The sequence below is a fragment of the Dipodomys ordii genome, unplaced genomic scaffold (assembly GCF_000151885.1).
Source record: "Dipodomys ordii isolate 6190 unplaced genomic scaffold, Dord_2.0 Scaffold43, whole genome shotgun sequence".
In the NCBI taxonomy this organism is placed as follows: domain Eukaryota; kingdom Metazoa; phylum Chordata; class Mammalia; order Rodentia; family Heteromyidae; genus Dipodomys; species Dipodomys ordii.
The window spans coordinates 4645187-4663995 of record NW_012267259.1 but is presented as its reverse complement, the minus strand read 5'-3'; the positions used below and the strand labels follow the sequence as shown (position 1 = coordinate 4663995).

Sequence of the window (18809 nt, the reverse complement as noted above, 5' to 3'; positions counted from 1 at the left end):
AAGTATCACAGTCTTTCCTTCCTGAACTGGGTTTGAACCTAGATCCTCAGATGTCGGTCTCCTGTGTAGCTGGGAATACAGGCATGAGCCACCAGTGCTTGGCTGCAATACCTTTTTTTTGTCGACAGGAATAATGCGCTAGGGTGGATCTATGTAGCATATTTCTTTTGATCCTTCCATATAGTTTATCATTTAGGATTGTGTCTTCTCTTGAGCTTGTGAGTGAGTTTTATAAATGTCATTATATATCATTGTCATTATCAAATGTCATTGTCTTCTTTTGAGGAAGAACATGATGAGTCAGATGCACCCTACTGGGTCTCCACAAAGAAGGAAGTAGAATAGTTCAGGAACCTAAGTACCCATGCAATCTAGGAAACATACAGGTTGGTGGCCAGAGTAGGAAATACTCCTGAAACGAACCTAATCAGCATTTCATAGTAGCAAATTGTGGCATGATGTCAAATTAAGAAATAGGAAAACACAAACAGAATAAAAATAAATTGTATCCATCTCTACTCTTTGTCTCTTCTTTTATCATTCATTCATCTTGTCGTATGCATTATATGCAGATTAAGGTAGTTTGAACAAATAAAAAAATAAAAATGTGTGTGTGTTTGCTTATCTATTAGCAAAACTGCAGTGGATGAAATTTGAGATATTTTATTGTCTACAACATATTACCAATTGAAGAGTATTTCCCATCCAGAGACCAAATAGTTTTTTCAAAAAATAATTTCCTCTAATGAAACTATGGCTTACAATCCTTGTGATTGTGACTTGAATTTTTAAATGCTCATCTTACACGTCAAAAAATGATAGATTTTGTGTTCAAAGTTATTTGAACCTTTTTCTTTCCTGTCCTGTTAAACAGCTTTCAGTGTGCTTTATTTCTAGATGTGAGGAAGATTCACATTTCAGAATAACAATTAAGGAGGCCCAAAGAATAGACCATTCTCTACTGAACATTTATTGCTGAATGCAGTGCTTCTTTGTGTCTAGGAAATAATTCCCTCCCTAGATAGGGATTCTCTCCAGTGCCCTCCATTGTGAGCATCCTTCATAAGCCAATGAAGAGACACAAGCATGTTTGGAGGGAAGGCACAGTCATAGACAAACACAATTTCCAGTGCTTTGAGCCAGTATATTAATGGGAGCCTGGAAAGGGTGTGGGGAGAGTGGGAGTGGATAGCTACAAAATCCTGTGTTGTCAGTGCATTGGATTCAAAATTCTTCTAATTTACATTCTAAGGAGAGGACTAGATAGATCACAAATATCTATGTACATAAAATAGAGCAATATCACCTCTTTCTAATTACAAATATCTCTTTCATTAACCAGTGGTCACTGAATAAGTTTGTTTGAGTTTTTCTAGCTGGTTGCTCATTCTAATATATGAAAGTCTAGCCTCATGGATAAAATGCTGTTAATTTTGGAAGAAGGAGGCTATGGAATCCTGCCTGGGGCATACTTTACAATGAAACATTTGCCCATTAGCCGGTGGACTACTGGGAGTTTCTCCAGTTACAGGAAAACTTCCCAACCTTTCTATCAAACACTGTCACATTGTGATGAACAGAGACCTTATGTTTTCATTTATTTGTTTGTTTATTTTAGGCTTTATGTTTTGAAGTAGCTTTGGGAGCAGGAAATCTTAAGTCAGAGTGTAATAGCCTGATTTTACATCTTAGGTATAGATTTGGCTTATTATGGTTTTAATTCCATTATAATGAGCAATTTATGGGTTTTAGCATATTTTTCCTTGAAAATGACATGCTAGGTCACCTATGTACAATGCCTTCATTGCAAAGATCCATATTTTGAGTAAATTAAAATCCAAGACATCAGAAAGTTATTTATTATGTCAGCTGTATCTGTCTAAACTTTTGTTACGGAACTTCCCATAATAAGGGTAGAGAACAGTAAACAATATGTTGGGGGCATTAGAAATAGATCTTCTAGGCTATTATGACATAGAATAAATTCCTGAATTTCATAATCAATTCCTCCAGTTTGATTATTAAATTCAATTTTGATAATCATTTTATAGTTGATATTTAAGGAACTTTGGATAAAAAAGACCAGAATGAATACCAAGTTAATGTGTGGCCTGTGTCCAGTGATTAATCATTGTTCTGCAATTTATAACTTTCGATGCCTTAAGTTATCTAAAATCCCTCTCAGATCTCTTAGTTGGCATATGCTAGAAGTATGGAATTAATTTGGTATCCATGTACAGATAAAGTTGAAACGTTTGTGAGACATTACTTAGTTATGTTCCATGCTCCCACAAAATGAGTGACTGGCTGAATTTCACTTTCTCATTTGGATTGAAGCTTGATTTTGATATGATGTCCTCAAATGTTGGACAGTGATGAGAACTTTTATTCTCTGCCTCCCTCCATAACTTTTCTGTTATTAAGAATTGTCACACAGGCCTAGGATGAATGATTGTACACTCTTGACAAAACCTTCAGATCACTGGTTATCAAAATTCTAGCTTCAAATAGCTTACTCATGAGAATGCAGAAGTCCATTATGATTTGGAGTAATTTCTTAGAAGAAATTGAATATACAATTATTCTAAGACTATTCTTTTTATATATCAGAATCTACAGGTAAATATCAATTATCTATGAGCTTCTAATATCTCAATATGGTGGCTATTATATACTATGTTTTTCATAGATTATAGAGACTTCAAATAGTCACGGACTTTTGAACCCTGCTGTCCTCCAAGATGATGCATACAGTGCCATAAATATATCTTTAAATATCAGCTATGGAACATTCAAATTTCTTTCCATTATTAAAGAATTATGCTCATAGAACAATTTGTCATTCAGAAAAATAATACTATGCTTTAAAACAGTAAGGCTAATATGCAAACTATTTTGATGTACCCAATACTGTTCAGAGTTGATATTCTTCTATGTGAATATGTACCTATTTTAAATTGAGCATTTATTTATATTCTTATAAGCATATGGGCTTTCCTCCTAATAACTACTTAGCATGGTATAGTTTCATTGTTGCTACTCTGTTCTTAAAACAAGAATTTTATTTGAAAATTTTTGCCTTGCTGCATCAAAATTTCCTTTAATATATAAAAGATATTAGTTTTTAAAATAAAATATTTAAAGTAGGCCATTTGCATAATTCAGTGCATCTAAACAATATTCTTTTTCAAGAAATGACCGAAGGACTTCATTCTATTTTGAATAGAACCAATATACACAAGATCATTTAAAAAGTCTAATAGGACTTTTCAAAAATGCTGGCCTTAGGCTGATAGCAGAAAACATGGTAACAGAGTTCTTTCTTTGATGTGTACATTTTGATCATAAATGGCACGTTTTAATTTAGTTTGGATAGCCACAACAGACAGCCATGTTGCCACAAGAAATGATGTAGGACAGTTTTCAAGACAGATTGCAATTTTTTTCCTAATAATCCCACGACCAAAGGAAGGCAGAATGGGAAATGAGTCAAACCTTTCAGAGTTCTGAAGAGGATGTGATCTGAGAGAGGCCCCACTCCTTTCGCATTCCGTGCTTGAATTCGAAAGTAATACATGGTGTCAAGGTTGAGATCCATGATTTGATGAGTTAGCCGGTCTCCACTAATTGTTTCCATAATCCAGTCATCAATGGGTATGTTCTTGTCCAAGGTATAAAACAAGATGTAAGCTGTATAAATAGACAAGTGCAAGTTTGTTTAGCGTGCAGACTGCATGTGCTAATTCTTTCTACACACAATCATATTTACCAAATATACTTTCTAGCAAATATTGTATGTCCACTATCTACTAACTATAAGCTTCAGTTTGTCAAACATTTTTAACACTGCAAAGATTGCATAAATAATTGAATCAATATACACAATAAAATGGAACACACCATTGAAAATAAAAATTTTGGACATACTTTTAAATGCTTTATTCTACTGATAAAGCTTGATTATCAGTTTGCTCTAATATATAAGCATGATAAAACATGTAAAGCAGAGATAATAAGTCAGTTGAATTTTTGCTGTAGTACAATAATGAAAATAAGTAGTATTTATTTTGGCTTGTGCTGAAATAATAAAAATATATTGGAAAGCATAAAGCATTTTGCATGGTTAAAGTGTGCTAAAAACAAAGAATGATATTTCACTGACATAATAAATCTGTGAAGTGGCACGAGTCTGGATGCCTTCCTTTCTCCAATGAGGAAGCTGATGGTGGCCCAAGACCAGTATAGAGCTCTACTACCACACATAAATATCTAATAGCACCATTCCTTCTTTTCCAGCCTAACAAGGCAAATGAACTGGGTTGCTATAAGTGCCCTAGTTAGCATCTGACGTATTAATGAACACTGGAGGGTGTTCATTTGTTGTGATAGGGGATGTATAACTTTTATGCTAATAACATCCTTGTTCATGATATTCTAGAATGCAATGCAATGAATCCAGCTATTTCAATAACCTACTCATTTTCTAGCACTAGAGGTGGCCAGTTTGTGAGGTAGCTCTTATTTAGAAATACTAATTAATCATCTTTATATTGCACCATCAGATCGAGCTTACAGGGGACATGTCTGTCCTTGCAACATGAATATTCCATTTCTACCAAAATATGGCAGTGATCTGTCAGATTGTCATAGATATCCTTTAGTCTCTTGTCTACTTCACTACATTCTTTGTAAATTGTTCTCTACAAAATAATTGATTAAAACAATTTCCTCTCTGGTCCTTTTGAGTTCTTCTTACATGCGTGGGGATGTGAGACATCCACTGACAGACTGTGGAAGAAGTAGGTTGTAAAGGTCTCCTCTCTCTCAGTTTCCAGGAAGCATACTGCATCTCAGCACAAACCTTCACTATAAGTCCTCATCACCCTTATCCTTCCTTCCCTCCTGTTCACACACTATTAATTGTAATTTCCATTATTTTCCTTGCCTAAATTGTACTTATCCATAATGTCTGACTTTAGCTATAACTAGCCTAGAAAACCTTTCTCAATCATGAGCTTTTTTTCCCCTGTAAGCTTCATACTGTTGTTAAGGATAAGAGCACTCAATAATTTTGTACTACTCATTATAGTCTCTTGTGGAATTGTAGATGGCCTGGTGGAATCACTCTGGATTCTGAACTGGACATTTCTATCTTGCAGTTGTATAGGATTAAGCACGTTACAAACTTAAATATTCAGAAACCCATTTTTCTTAGAGGGATCAGAGCTGAAAACTCGCATATCTTGGCTTTCATTTTTCCCCTATTGGATATTTCCAGAATCCATCTACTTCTAATGATTACCTAAAGCGTTGGTATAATTTACAGAATTAAAAAAAACATAATGTAATCATAAAAGTTATACCCCAAGGCAGGAATCTTTGTGGAGAACAAATGTTGAACACTCCAATTTCCCCTACTCCCTGATTCTGCATCCTGTGTAGTCCCTCCATCTAAGCCCAAGAGAGTCCTAAGCCTTACTTCCAACAAGTGGAATACAATGAGTGTGATATGATACCCTTCCCTTACGAGGTCATAGAAGATTATGTGTTGATTTTGCTATCAAAGTCTATAGATTCTCTCCATTTTTTATTTTGATAAAGTAAACTGAAGAAGCCCATGTGGCAGGAAATGATGATGGTTTCTGGGGAAAAATCAAGATGAAATGGACTGTTGTTGACAACCAAATAAGTTTAGAAGCAACTCTTTTCCCAATCAAAGAACAGACTCCAGTCAAACTCACATCTTGACTTGCAGCCTTGCCAGAAGTTCTAAAGTACAGAATTTAACTCACTGTCCTCAGATTCAGGCACACCGAAACCAAGAGCACAAATATGTACAAACTCAAAGTAATATTGTTATATAGCAAACACCTACTTCAGTAAATTACGCCTAACCCTATTCATCTACCCCAGATTATCTCTGTGATCACACAGTAAAGAATCATTACCTTTGTTGATAGATGATATATATGTGTATATATACATGTATGTACATACACATTTGTTGTCAATGATGCTTCATACAAATGTCTTACTTTGCTTGATGTTCAAGCAAAGGAATGACCATTCTAATGTAAAGAATGCTATAAAATGTGAAAATTCTCTATGACTCTTTCCTCTAATAAATATTAAAATTGGAAGGTTAGATTTCAAAAGATTTTGATTTTGGATCAGAGATTGAAAAATATCTTGGCATAAGAAAAAGTTGTTTTCAGGGATATCCATTCATTTCTAACCCAGTCACCATCTTCGGTGTCAATAAAATATCTTCATATCTTTGGCCCAAATCTTTCTCCATTCTTATCCCTAAAGAACCCGATCTATTGAAAAGAAGGCCCAAATAGGGGTAAAGGATATCTTTTTATTATGTGCATGCCTTATCTCTTCAAAAGGATAAATATATTATTTTAGTTCAGGAGCCATATCGTTTATTACATTTTTGTTCCTCAGAAAACCTAATAAAATTATCTTCACATAATAGGTATTATGTGAAATTCACATTATGAAACTCACTTATTAAATGAAGTTTGGAAGTCTGTAAGTACATAGGTTTTACATTCATGACACTTAATGAAATCGCTAAAGGTTTTCATTGGCTGCGATAGGGATGAAAGTTTGCAGAACAGAGCTGCCATCTAGGTCAGTACCCTTGCTTCTGCATTTTTCAAATGAGAATAAAATATTTACCTTCACTGTGATTTCATCTGTTAAAATTACCCATTTAACTATTTAAGAAGGGAATCAAGTAATTGAAGTTGGATGTGTAAATGTAAGGTTTTCTCTATTCTGATTAATTTAGCAGTTTCCTAGTGTGTGTGTGTGTGTGTGTGTGTGTGTGTGTATGTTTGCTGGTCCTGGGACTTGAAGTCAGGTCCTGGGTAGTGTCCCTTAGATTTTTATGCTCAAGGCCAACACTCTATTACTTGAGCCACAGCTCTATTTGGGCTTTTTGATAGTTCATTGGAATCTTAAGTGCCTTCCTGCCTAGTCTGGCTTTGAACCACAATCCTTAGAGCTCAACCTCTGAGTGGTTAGGATTACAGATGTGAGTACGGGTGCCTGGCCAGTTTCCTAACTTTTAAGGGGAAGATTGTAATTTTTTTAAATTGAGAGCTAGATAGAAAGAGAATAAAAACATTACATGATTCATTCCTAATAATGGCCATAGGAAAGTATACAACTTAATTTGGTTATGTAAGTTTGGTATATTAAAAAAGATATTAATGTTATTGATGAAGTCTAACATTCTAAATTTCTACAAAATCTTGTAGGGTAAAAGAAAATTATTGTTTTTCACTCCTTTTATATGTCTATATATTTAGTTTTTATGTCCAAGTCCCTTTATTTTTCTATTATTTCGCCTTTCTTTTTTTTTCTACCTCATTTTTGTCTCTAATATACCTGAACAAACCAAGAAAACAAAGTATTATGTGCTATTGTAGCCTGTAAAGCATTCTGAAATGGTTAACTCAAGAAGGGACTCCTATATTAGAATCCTGTTTGTATAATACAGAGCATCATAAATTAATCATTTTGACTCTAGTATAGATCCTCTTCCAGAGAAAGAAATCAAGGGATCAAAAGACTTGCATGCTGGAGAGCATCATATAGAAAATGTCTGAAAAAATGGGAAGAGAAAAATGGCTTAGAGATTTTAGAAAAGACAAAGATTATTCTATGAGGAAGTGACGCTTTCTATCCTTATTTTATATGGGAGGAAGTAAAACACAAATCAGAAACATTAAAAGTTGTCCAAGTGTTCCCTGTGCATGTCTTGGCAGCATGTAACATGTTTGAAAAGACACAAGCATCTTAGAAGAACATTCTGCCCTGGACAAAGGCTCACATTGTCTTTTGCATTTCCATTACTGACTCAGAAGAGCAAATCTTGCCCTTTGCCTGGTGGCCTAGAACAATCTTTTGAATATTTTATTATCCTATTTTTGGAAAGAATTTGACTGTAATGACAAAAGTGTACATGGAATAGATTTTCTCTGAAGAGTTCTTAGTGTTTTCTCCCTGCTGAAATTCAATCAAAACATCACAACTTGACAATCTTAATTTTGTTGTAATAATTGAGGCAAGGTTTCTAAAGGCAAGAAAAAAATATTGCCTCTTGTACTTTTATTTTTCCACTGTGAAAGATGGGTTTTAATTACTGAGAACAACTGAACAGATATCTAACATATGAGAACAGGGTTTCTTATACAAGTACTGAAATCTTGACTCCTAGAGTATGTTTCTTAATATAGGCTAGAATTCTGTTTTCTTCCCTTGGAAAAGCAATATTTAATAAAGCTGTGTTTAAGTTGAAAAGATATTCTATTGGTTCATATTGACTATATAGAAAGAATTACTTAAATAAGCATATAAATTAAGTGATAGAGAATATCTTTTTTGCTATCCTTTCATCAATTTTTTTCATTAGACCCATCAATATTTTCCTCTTCTCCTTTGGTGTCAGTACTGGGGCTATAACTTTAACTTAAGGTCTTATGCTTTTGCTTGGCTTTTTTTTTTTACTCAAGGTTGGTATTCTACCACTTGGCTTTTTGCTGGTTAATGGGTGTCTCTTGGATACACAGGATAACCCATTGCAACAAGGATACCCACAGGACAGTATATTGGAAACGAACTTTACAACTTCAGGTATGGTAGGGAGTGGGGTAGGGGTGGGGGGAGTAGTGTGGGAGGTGGGGAGGTGGGGGAAGGAAGGGATAGTGGGATAACAAGGGAAAGAGTAATAATGATCGACAAGTAATGTACTCATTGCCTTACTCATGTTTCTGTAACTAATCCCTCTGTACATCATCTTTACAATAAAATAAATAAATAAATAAAATAAACCATAAAAAGTCACTTGGATTTATATGTCTAGCCTGGCTTTGTACCATGATCGTCAGACCTCAGCCTCTTAAGTAGCTATGGATATAGGCATGGATCTCCAGTTGCCTAGCTTCATTTGTCTTCAAAGTTATTATATGTTGATTTACAATGTTTGTAATAAAATAAAATATAAATAATCCAAAAGCTACCAAAGCACTGAAACAGAACTGATGTGAGGAAATAATGGTACCAAGAATGAAAAAGGTAAATTGGAATGAGTCAACCTCAGTTTGACACATAAAAGATTGCAGGAGATTTTATGCTTTTCTTCTTTTTTCATATTTATCAGCTCAAATGAAAATTTGGCTTGCTATTGCCCTAAAAGCAATTTCCTCCAGAAGACAAATCTTACATTTCAATCACACCTGAAACTTTCACAATGTCCTTTCATTCTGTAGATTTGAGAATTTAACTCAAGGTAAGTATGCCTTCTGACTGCAATATTTTTGCTTCTCTCTGATCACCTAGAGACTGAATCAATTTGTTAATTTGCAGTACAGCTAGCCATGTCTTGTATGAAGAAGCAGGGTGATTCTTACTGTTTCTAACTGGATGGTTCCAGTTAATTGGACTATAACGTGCATATTTGGAGTCATACAATATTTTTCATAATAATTATATGCTATGGAGATACCTATTAAAAGCTTAAAGTGATCATTTAAATGCAAAATCTCTGATAGAATCCCATTATATTTTTCATACTGAATTAACATTACAGGCTTCTAATGGATGCTTTAATTAGGCATTGATGTTATCAGAAATATTTGACAAAATAAAATCTGTCACTGTAAAATATTCATTATGTTCAATTTCTGTCAGTCAATATTAAGTATTTTCTGAGCCTCATGATTTAAGTAAGAATCTAAAACCTAAGTGAGAAATTTAAAAAAGCTTAGTGAAAAAATTTTTTTAAAAAAGCAATTCCAGATTAACCTCCTTCACATGTGCTACACAAAAGTACATGGACATTAGGCATCTTTTGTATTTTATAATTGCCAAACAACCAGCTTCTTTGTAGTCAGTTATTCTCAGAGGCACTTTATGAGAAGGTTAGCTTAATGCCCTATAAGATGCAAAACAAAGGTCTATCCTAATTGAAACACACATCTTGCAAACAGCAGCTCAAAGGAAGTGCATGTGTGTCTGTGTTTGTATGCACCATTAGAGAATTCTTAGTCAGTAAGGGATCTTGAAAGGATAAACAGAGAAGGCCAGGGAGTGAACTGAGATGCTGAGACACACTCTAAACACTAAGGTAAAGAGCAAAATGTGAGGTACACGGTCTCCAGTGATGCAGGCAGGGCAAAACGGGGGAAGAAAGCTGGGCGCTTACCAGTTATTTTCCCATTGGCTTCCAAGGGAGGCTGCCAGCTCACAATGACAGCACGAGGTTTCCCTTCACGAGTAATGACTGTCAAGTCCTTGGGAGCCGAGGTTGGGGCTGTGAGAGGAGACAGAGACAATGCCTGGTCAATGGTAATGAAAGAAAACAGACAATGATAGCACTTTGAATCATGATGTTGGCACTTGGAATCTGTCATGAAGCATGTTGTGTTGGTTTTGCCACTAAGAGTCTCTTACAAGGGTTTGAATTACATAAGCAAACAAGAAAAATGTAAAACCTAGGGGATTTCCATGTAAAATAAGTGACTTCAAAGGTGTGACTTCAGAGGGAATAAAAGACCTCCAAATCTGGAATGCACATTTGCAAATGCTTTCAAGTGAGCTCACACTGAGGGTTGAAAAATCATTATAGAACAAGGAAACTACATAGATAGTAAGATTGATGGGCACTTGTCTGTAAGAAAAAAAATCTGCTGCAATTGTAGTTTATAACTTAACAAAAAACCAACTTCCATATTTCCTTAAATATGAAACAAATCAATGATTTTCAATTTGCATTAAGACATTGCCTGTGTAACACATTAGTCATCTTCTAAACAAGAACACAAAGTATAGAGGAAAAGAGTCAAAGGGCATCATGCTTCTGGCATGAACTAAATATGAAACTCTGCTTTTTTGGGAGCTACTTCTTGAACATGTTATGCTTAATTTAAAAGAATATGCTTTACAAGAGGAGGCACACTGGCTAACCAGAATGTTTCCAAGACTTCTTTTCATCTGTTTTCTCATTTTCTGTGCTTTGAAAAACAATTTTTCCTACTGAATTGCTAATAATGCTCCAAGTGTAATACTCACGGTCTTCTTGCCATGCTTAATTTGACACAGGCAAATTTAGAGTACATGTAGGCTCTATTTGGGGGCTCTAGAGGAATTTTCCTGTGTTAAATAGGAATTCAATGTCTTGCAAAATAGGTACAACTTTATCTCTAAATCTGAACCCACCTCTACTCTAACCATTCTCTTTGGTTCTTCTGTTGGTCAGATAGCAGTAAATTAGTATACACTCTATTTTAAGTAACGTTTCTTAAATAGTGATAAATATGAACTAAAGAAACACTCATGATTTCATCTACCATATCACTCATACCATTTTCCTTTCTGCTGTTCTGATCCAAGAGTACTGGGGTTCTAAGTTATTCAAACTTATACCTCATTTTAATACTTTGACTGGGTACTGAGCATATTTATATCTTCAAAGAAAACAATGTAGGAAACAGAAGACTCAAAGGAAAAGATAGAAAAGAACAAGAGGAAAAGGAGAAAGATATGGAAGAGAAGGAGAGAGAGAATCAGGATAAGTTGCTCCTTGAATAATGAGAATTCATAAGTAAAAAATTCAAATCAAAGACACTATGGAAAGAAAAGTGGACTCTTTTGGGCAAAATATCAAAGAGGCAATGGTCTCTTAAAGAAGCATTATTCCATGGGGGAGGAACATACAAAGAAACAAAAAATATTGCATGGTACATTGTATATAAGTTGGAAACAACAGCGAGAAAGAAAAAGAAAAAAACACTTGTGTCCCTATCTTGGGGTGCATCTCATTTAACATCATCTTATCTGGTCACGTACGTGTACATAGCTTTTGACCTTTTTTGCTCCCCCATGGTATAACCCCTGTTTTCACTGTATATGATGTCGGTGCCCTGAGTCTTATATATACACTTGTGTAATTTGCGGAGGGGAAGGGAAAAAAACAAAATGCTTAAATAGGGATACAGGTTGACCCATTGTAACAATGAGATGCACAAGACACTACGTTGAAAAATGAACTTTACAATTTAGGCCCGGGCGGGGGGGCGGATGGCGGGGTGCGGTGTAGTTGTGGAGATGGGAGGGAAGGGATGGTAGGGGAAAAACAAAGGAGGAGGTAACAATGCTTGATAAGAAATGTACTCATTACCTTGCTCATGGAACTACAATATCTTTGTAATAAAAAAGTATAAAAATATTTAGTATAAAAAAAACAAAAAAAACAAAAAGAAGCATTATCCTCATAAAGAGTTCATTGAACATAGTTTGTAGGTCACAAATAAAAAGTAAGATATGTTGATTTAGTTTATTATTTTTTGACTTAATTGTAACAAGTACAAATGGAATATTGAAATAATGAAAGAAATTAAGAGACCTTTTTAAGTAGTCAGAATTTTTTATTCTTTCCTAGGTTAAAATTCAAGTAGATGCTTATTTAGAAAATATGATTTATGATTAGGTTGCTTTACTTACTCTGTTCTGGTATTCAAGAGAGGTAACTCTTCAGCTTTTGCCTTCAAAATACATGGGAGAGCTAGTTCTTCCAAAAACAGGATAACCAAATTATTTTGGGTGCTACATAAGTTCTTATCAGTAATTTTGGACAGTATTAATGGCTCTAATATTTTAAGGTCATTATATGAATCACACATGACCTTAGCATCAATCATCTCTACTACAATCAGCTGTAAGTCTCTGTCCTGCTGTAGAAACATGGTGGCTTGGGGGTGAGTAGAGGGAGACTGAGATAGGAAAGGAGAAGCTATCGATGAACGTGTCAAAGTTTCAGTTAGATGAAAGAAATAAACTTTAGTATCTATTATACTGGATGGTAACTGTAGTTCATAATAATGTTCTGTGGTTTACTAAGTTTCAAACGACTATAAAATTTTTAACATTAAATGATTATTTTTAATGTAAGATGATCACTTTTGATGTTAAAAAAATAACTTGCTGAGCTGAGAAGGTGGCTCAGTGGTAGAGCGCTTGCCTTGCATGCCTGAGGCCCTGGGTTCGATTGCTCAGCACCACATAAGCAAAAAGAAAAAAAAAGCCAGAAGTGGGGCTGTGGCTCAAGTGGTTGAGCACTAGACTTGAGCTGAAGAGCTGAGGGACAGAGCCCAGGCCCAGAGTTCAGGCCCCATGACTGGACCCCCCCCAAAAATAATAACTTGCTGAAGTGAAAGCTAGATGTTCATCAGCTTGGCTGAGTTCTTCTACAACATGTACATAGATCAAATCCATACACAGTGTCCCAAATATATGCAAGTACTTCTGTATTGACTGCCTGACTTATCCGAGATTCTATTTAAACCAATGGTAATAAATGCCACACCCTGTACTTGTACTTCCTTTTCAAGCTGGATTTCCCATTGTCCCCCAAATACTGTGATCTAATCACCTTGAATCATTCATGTCACTTGAATAAGTCTTTGTGACATCTGCTATTCATGCTGCTCTCTGCCTTTGAAAATCCCTGCAGCAGCAGGTAGGTACCTGATAAGCCACGTAGGCCATGGCATTCTCTCCCTCCAACAGCCTCCCTTTATTCCTCAAAGAGAATTTGTCTTTCCATCCATTTGTTGTGATTTGCAACCTATCCCATTTTATTTTACTGTTATTAAGAAATAAACGTTGCTTCAGGATTCTATCAAAATCTTTTTCTTCTTTTTGAATTATCATTCTCTTTTTTGGATTATTATTCTGTCAAGGATATAACCTGTATTGTCTTTACCTTTGATACAAAGTGCTAGCCTCAGGGCCTAGTGAAGATTATTAGAACCCTGTTAGGACTGTGATGAGTAACTTGTTCAACTGTATGAACCTTGCTCTCTGATATTGCTGGCTCTCAACCTATTTTTCTGCCCTTGAATTTCTTTAGTGAGTGCCTGAATGGATGATAACATTCAAGATTTAGAACATTTCTGCCATGCGGCTCATAGTAGGCTTTTGGTGTTTGGATTGCTAGCAACACATCTGCTTCCCACTCCTTAGAGAGATGCCCCGGGCTCTTAAAGAGCAAGCATTCTGAGTCATACAAGCTTGAGAGCAACATTTATTGAGAGTTAATGATCTCTTTTCTACTCTGTCTTTAGCTGTGTGATCTTTAGTTTAAGAGCTGTCACTAAGGTTCTCTCTTCTGAGAAGCTGAGTCTGGATTCAGGATGGAAAGCAGAGTCAAGGTGATTGAAGTAAGGGAAAGACTAGGTCTAAGTAAGTCACCTTGCTTTTATTCTCACAGCCACCCTGGCACCTAGCCAGGCGGTCAGGGCTTCAAAATCCTAGAGGTAAGACAAGCCTTCCTTTGAATTGTTTAGACCCAGAGAGGATATGTAAATGTATCATGCTCTGTAGCCCCAGAGAAGTTCCAGCTCTCCGGTAATGGGTAAGGCTGAATTTCAAGAGGCAGAGGTGGAGATTTGGAAGATCAGTTATTGGACCTGTCAGTTCTGTGCCTTGAACTTGAGAGACTCTTGAGTTCCTGAGACCCTGGCCCCTCAATTGACCCTATTTTAGGGTCAGATCAGCATAGACATCATCATGCCAGGCCTCCTGTGCTGTGTCCTTTCTCGTGGCTCTGATCTGGTCACCATGGTGTTCCACTCTAGCCTTCCTTTAGGGTGGATCTGGGTTGTTGGTATCGTTTTTCTGTTCTTTCTTTCCTCTTCTGCTCTCATAACTCAGTTTTCTAATAGTGTTAAGTGTATTCACGGGGCTTCAGGTCTTTGTGACAATAGTCTGCGTACAGATTCTGGCCTTTTACTAAAGACTCCCAATTTGACCTCTCAAAATGTGGCTTCTCTGTATCTGACTGACTAGATTCACCTTACAAAATGATCACAGCACCCTAAAATGGTACACCTATATGTTTCTATTTCTAAAGCAGGCTCCTGGTCCTTTGCAAAGCCTAATTATTTCAGGTATCCTTCCTGTTATTTTTTTTTTTACCTAAGTGAATCAAAATAAAATAAAGGATTCATCATCTGTGTACCACATAAAGTATTTTCCTTCAACGTTTGCCAGCCACTCTTAAGTTGATCATAAGCCATCCAGCCTATGAAACTCCAGAGAGATTGTATGTTGTTGTAGAATTAGAACCCAACCCTAATATTCCTTCATTCACCTCCTTTCCTTCTCGCAGTTATAAAGACTGATGACATTTGTGAAGTATTTCCACTTCTCATCATCACTCTGGGATCTTATCCACATGCTATTTCCACCTATGTCCTGATCATTATTTGATTTGACAATCATCCTTTCTACTAACCACATTTTTCTGAGAGTTAATATCTTTGGCTCTGCATCATTGGTGTCTTTACAAGACCAGGCACATGATGATAGAACAATAAGGTACAATTACCAAGTCAGGTAAATAATACATATATGATATGCAAAAGGAAAAGGATATAAAGTTATAGAACTAGAAAATTTTTATTGGGGAAAGGTAGAAAAATGTAAATTAGTAGTAGAACCTTATCAACTGAGGTAGTCATTCAAAATAGAAAAAAATAATATTTTAATAGAAATTCAGCCTACACAGAGAAGAATTTCATTTGATTTTTAAAAATTTGTACACCTTTACTGTAGTTTAACCGATATGATATGAGACTATAACAGCAAATGTAAAAGTATGCATTTTTCAGATGTGGAGATCTGTGACCTATAAATTAAATACATTCCATTTTTGTTAATATTATGAGCTCTATATTTATGATCCATAATAAATGGACCAAGCAAATTTCCAGTGATGTAGACAGAGTGAATTGTATCATCAGTAAATTGAGTTATTTAAATTTGCATAATGGTTTTCTACTATGCTGCTCCATTTCCAAAGAATGAACAAGACCACCTGGAAATTCCTTCCCATATCCAGCTGCCCTTGTTTAGGGTAAGTATCTATGAAACACACTCTAAGCCAACGTTTTCTTCTATATCTGATTTCTCTCAAAACATCAAATATCTGTCATGACTATTTGCTGTTCAAAAACACAACTATTTTGAATAGAGATAAACAGATGGATTTTTACTCTTTTGTTAAATATATTGAAGTGCAGATTCATATTAAGGGGCCATAAATTAACATTGTAAAGGTTATATAGAATATATACTACAGGAATAAATCTCTAATGGAGTAAATGGTACATTTATATACATGAATGGTATATAAATATATAGTATATGCAATATTCATATATTTAATATTACATAATATATTATATATCATATGCATCTTATACACATATATTAATATATGATTACATATATACATATAGGTTATACACATATTATATATTATATACATATAATACATATATGCATTATATATAGTACATGTTATATATTATTACATACAATATATAATATGTACTATTTATATGTACAAATATATATTGTGCTTATAAATTATTACATATATTATATATGTAATTATATTATATAAAATATAATCATCTTTTAATCTGTCATGTAAAATTGCAAAATACATAAAATTGTAATATGTGATGCACATTATATATTATGCCATATATAATAATATAGAATACATATTACATATCATATATAATATATATTACATTTATAATATATATACCATTTAATCCATTGGAGACTCATTTTCTTTTTGAAAATGAATTCTACTATTATCATGGATTATGAAATATGAAGGATGCACAGCTTTATGTGGGAGAAGATGTAGTTGGGAAGCTGCACTGTGTGTGTTTGAATGTCTGCAGAACCAGAGGTGTCCAGACCTTCTTCACATACCTGCCTCATAGGTAGTGGCATGTGCTGTCATGCTCCACGTGCTTGACCTTCTGTTCTTTGTTACCATGACTGAAAACTCATACATCGTGTTTGGCTTCAGGCCTGTTGCTGTGTAGCTGAGCGATGTTGTGTCTTCTGACTATAAGAGTGGGAAATAAGCACAGATGAAACAAATGAACTTGATCAACTCAGTAAATAATCAAATCATGTAAACAGACTTCCACAGAAGCCAGTGAAAAACAAATTTCAACACAGTCGCAGCATGGACTCTGCTTCTCTGTCAACTAGTTTCTATACACTGATTTTACATCTTCAATATGATTCATAAAATCAAGCATTATGTTGTTCAAAGTGGCAACTAGCTGATCAACTTTTCCTAAGTGATGTAATAGCTGAACAGGACTAACTCCAGTTCAGTCTGCTAACTCCATTTCTGCAAGTTGTCTGCTCTGATCTAAACTTAAGTTTATTTGTAATTGAAATCTGGGGAGAGGGAATAGGGAGTTTAATAAATATGTTTTATGTAGATTATCACTATCATTTTCCACTGATAATGAAGGGAATTTATGAATGCTCTACTGCTTATCATGTTTCTAAAATATACAGACTTTAATTTTTCCATAGTCTATTTTGCTTTTAGAATAAAGATAAAAATAGGAGTTTTGTTCATTGTGATTTTCTTTCTTTGTACATATTTCACATTAAAGCACCATTTAAGGTTGGAATTTGATGCAATTGATCTAGAGAGGAACAACAAACTGAATAAATATTAAAGGATGCTATTGCTATGAAAATGATTCATTTTAAGCCTTCTGAATCCATCCTTGCCATGTACAAAAATTAAAGTTATTTTAGTAGAAAGTTAAATGATGTATCTTATATTTTTATTGCTTATGCAAACATCAACATAGTAATAATGTGAAAACACATTTGTCTCCTAGGCTAAAGCATATTTCCCATATGACCTGACAGATTTGAAACTATTTACCTCTCTTTTAAACACCTACTTACGGTTGCTATTTAGAACTTGGTTTTCTTCCAAACTTAAATATTGACTTTTGCGTCTCTATTTATTGCATTTGTTGCATATCCTCACCACCACAGATATTTTATCTATCTCTCCCTTAATACTATAATATGGTAAATCTTTTTTATTCTACCGTGAATCTTTCTTAGGTTAGGTTATAACCATGAAAAACCCTATATTTTGTTATGACATGAAGTAAATATTTAACTGTATTAATAACATTTCCATATATGCCCATCCATCCTGTTAAACTCATGACCCTCAAAACATTTATCAGAAGAACTTCTTTAAAACAGCTGTAAAATATGGCTTCTATAAACATAAAAGCACTTTGTATCATCAAGAAATGGAATCCCACCAAACAAAACACAAAGTAGCTGGCTAGTAAGTGAAATCAAATATGCCTGGGCTGTGATCACTTCTAATACCCGAGTCTTCTACCTGAAACTAGGAGGAAATGAGGCATCACTGGCATTTAGGGTATCACTAAACAACATCATCTATAAGATTTGTACTCTATAGTTACCACAAACTTAATCAGTTTGCTCTGAGAACACACAGAACCATTAAGTCCAGTCATATCATGGGAAGTTATGGCCAGTTAGTGTTTTCTTTGGAACACAGAATACTCAGTAGCACTGTGACACTCCTCATCTGTAATAAACATGGTACTAACTTCAGCATTATTACGAATGGGAAATAAGTCATGTAAAATAGTTACAGGCCCAGTATTAGTATTAAATAAATGTCAGCTGAAATGACTCACAAATTAACCAATGTTAGATGTCATTTGAGTTGTGAGTCAGATTTCCTATTGAGTTTCATCTTGAGGAAGAAGACTGAGTCTTGAACCACTGCGGATATTCTCTACATTCCTATTATAGCTGGAGAGTTCTAGGAAACTATTAACGAATGTGGACATTCATATAAAACAGTATGAGAATATGTATTTCAATAGAAATGATAGAAATCCCTC

At 34.8% G+C, this 18809-nt stretch overlaps 1 protein-coding gene across 1 annotated transcript in view; it reads right to left on the bottom strand.

Annotated features, from left to right (window-relative positions):
* Nucleotides 1–18809, bottom strand: part of Dcc (DCC netrin 1 receptor) — a 997292-nt gene that overhangs the window by 82788 nt on the left and 895695 nt on the right. The window contains exons 18-20 of the mRNA XM_013018919.1: nucleotides 16807–16945; nucleotides 10220–10327; nucleotides 3496–3690 (exon numbers count right to left, since the gene is read on the bottom strand). Of these exons, the coding sequence (XP_012874373.1) occupies nucleotides 3496–3690; nucleotides 10220–10327; nucleotides 16807–16945 (442 nt within the window). The remainder of the gene's footprint in view (nucleotides 1–3495; nucleotides 3691–10219; nucleotides 10328–16806; nucleotides 16946–18809) is intronic.